Here is a 1,096-nt window from a genome sequence, read left to right as displayed (position 1 = left end):
CCCTCATAGCCACTCTGGATCTCAACATGAAGTGTCGGGATCCACAGCTGGAGGGACACAGGGTACTAGTCATGGCCAGTCCGGCGATACGAGGGGACATAGTGGGTCTGGGCATGGTCAAGCCACCAGGACAGAATCCAGTAAGACTGCAAGAAGGGGATCTAGTGTCAGTGAGTCCAGTGACACTGAAAGGCACTCTGGAGCCTCACAGACACATGCAGGATCATCTCGAAGCCAAACTGGATTTCAACATGGAGAGTCACGATCCACAGCTGGAGGGAGACAGGCAACTAGTCATGGCCAGTCAGGAGATACCAGGAGACATAGTGGGTCTGGGAATGGTCAAGCCACCAGGACAGAATCCAGTAAGACTGCAAGAAGGGGATCTAGTGTCAGTGAGTCCAGTGACAATGAAAGGCAAGCTGGAGCCTCACAGACACATGCAGCAGTCCCTCATAGCCACTCAGGATCTCAACATGGAGGGTCAGGATCCACAGCGAGAGGGCGAAAGGGAAGTAGTCATGGACAAGCAGGAGATACCAGGAGACATAGTGGGTCTGGGCATGGTCAAGCCACCAGGACAGAATCCAGTAGGACTGCAAGAAGTGGATCTAGTGTCAGTGAGTCCATTGACACTGAAAGGCACTCAGGAGCCCCACAGACACACGCAGGATCCCCTCATAGCCACTCTGGATCTCAACATAGAGAGTCAGGATCCACAGCTGGAGGGAGACAGGGTACTAGTCATGGCCAGTCAGGAGATACCAGGAGACATAGTGGGTCTGGGCATGGTCAAGCCAACAGGACAGAATCCAGTAAGACTGCAAGAAGGGGATCTAGTGTCAGTGAGTCCAGTGACACTGAAAGGCACTCTAGAGCCTCACAGACACATGCAGGAGCCCCTCAGAGCCACTCTGGATCTCAACATGCAGAGTCAGGATCCACAGCTAGAGGGAGACAGGGAACTAGTCATGCCCAGTCAGGAGATACCAGGAGACATAGTGGCTCTGGGCATGGTCAAGCCACCAGGACAGAATCCAGTAAGATTGCAAGAAGGGGATCTAGTGTCAGTGAGTCCAGTGACAATGAAAGGCAC

The 1,096-nt window shown here is 53.3% G+C and overlaps 1 protein-coding gene across 1 annotated transcript; it reads left to right on the top strand.

Moving 5' to 3' along the window:
- Positions 1–129: 129 nt before the first annotated feature.
- On the top strand, positions 130–1,040 carry LOC132009377 (filaggrin-2-like; the record flags this gene model as incomplete). Its single annotated transcript, XM_059387597.1, has 3 exons — positions 130–365; positions 468–555; positions 706–1,040. Coding segments are annotated over 3 exons (659 nt in total), but the record flags the coding sequence as incomplete, so codon positions are not given.
- Positions 1,041–1,096: the final 56 nt, after the last annotated feature.

This window comes from Mustela nigripes, unplaced genomic scaffold, assembly GCF_022355385.1.
Source record: "Mustela nigripes isolate SB6536 unplaced genomic scaffold, MUSNIG.SB6536 HiC_scaffold_18329, whole genome shotgun sequence".
Classification (NCBI taxonomy): domain Eukaryota; kingdom Metazoa; phylum Chordata; class Mammalia; order Carnivora; family Mustelidae; genus Mustela; species Mustela nigripes.
Note: the sequence above shows the minus strand (reverse complement) of the source record. Positions and strands in the feature narration are given on the sequence as shown.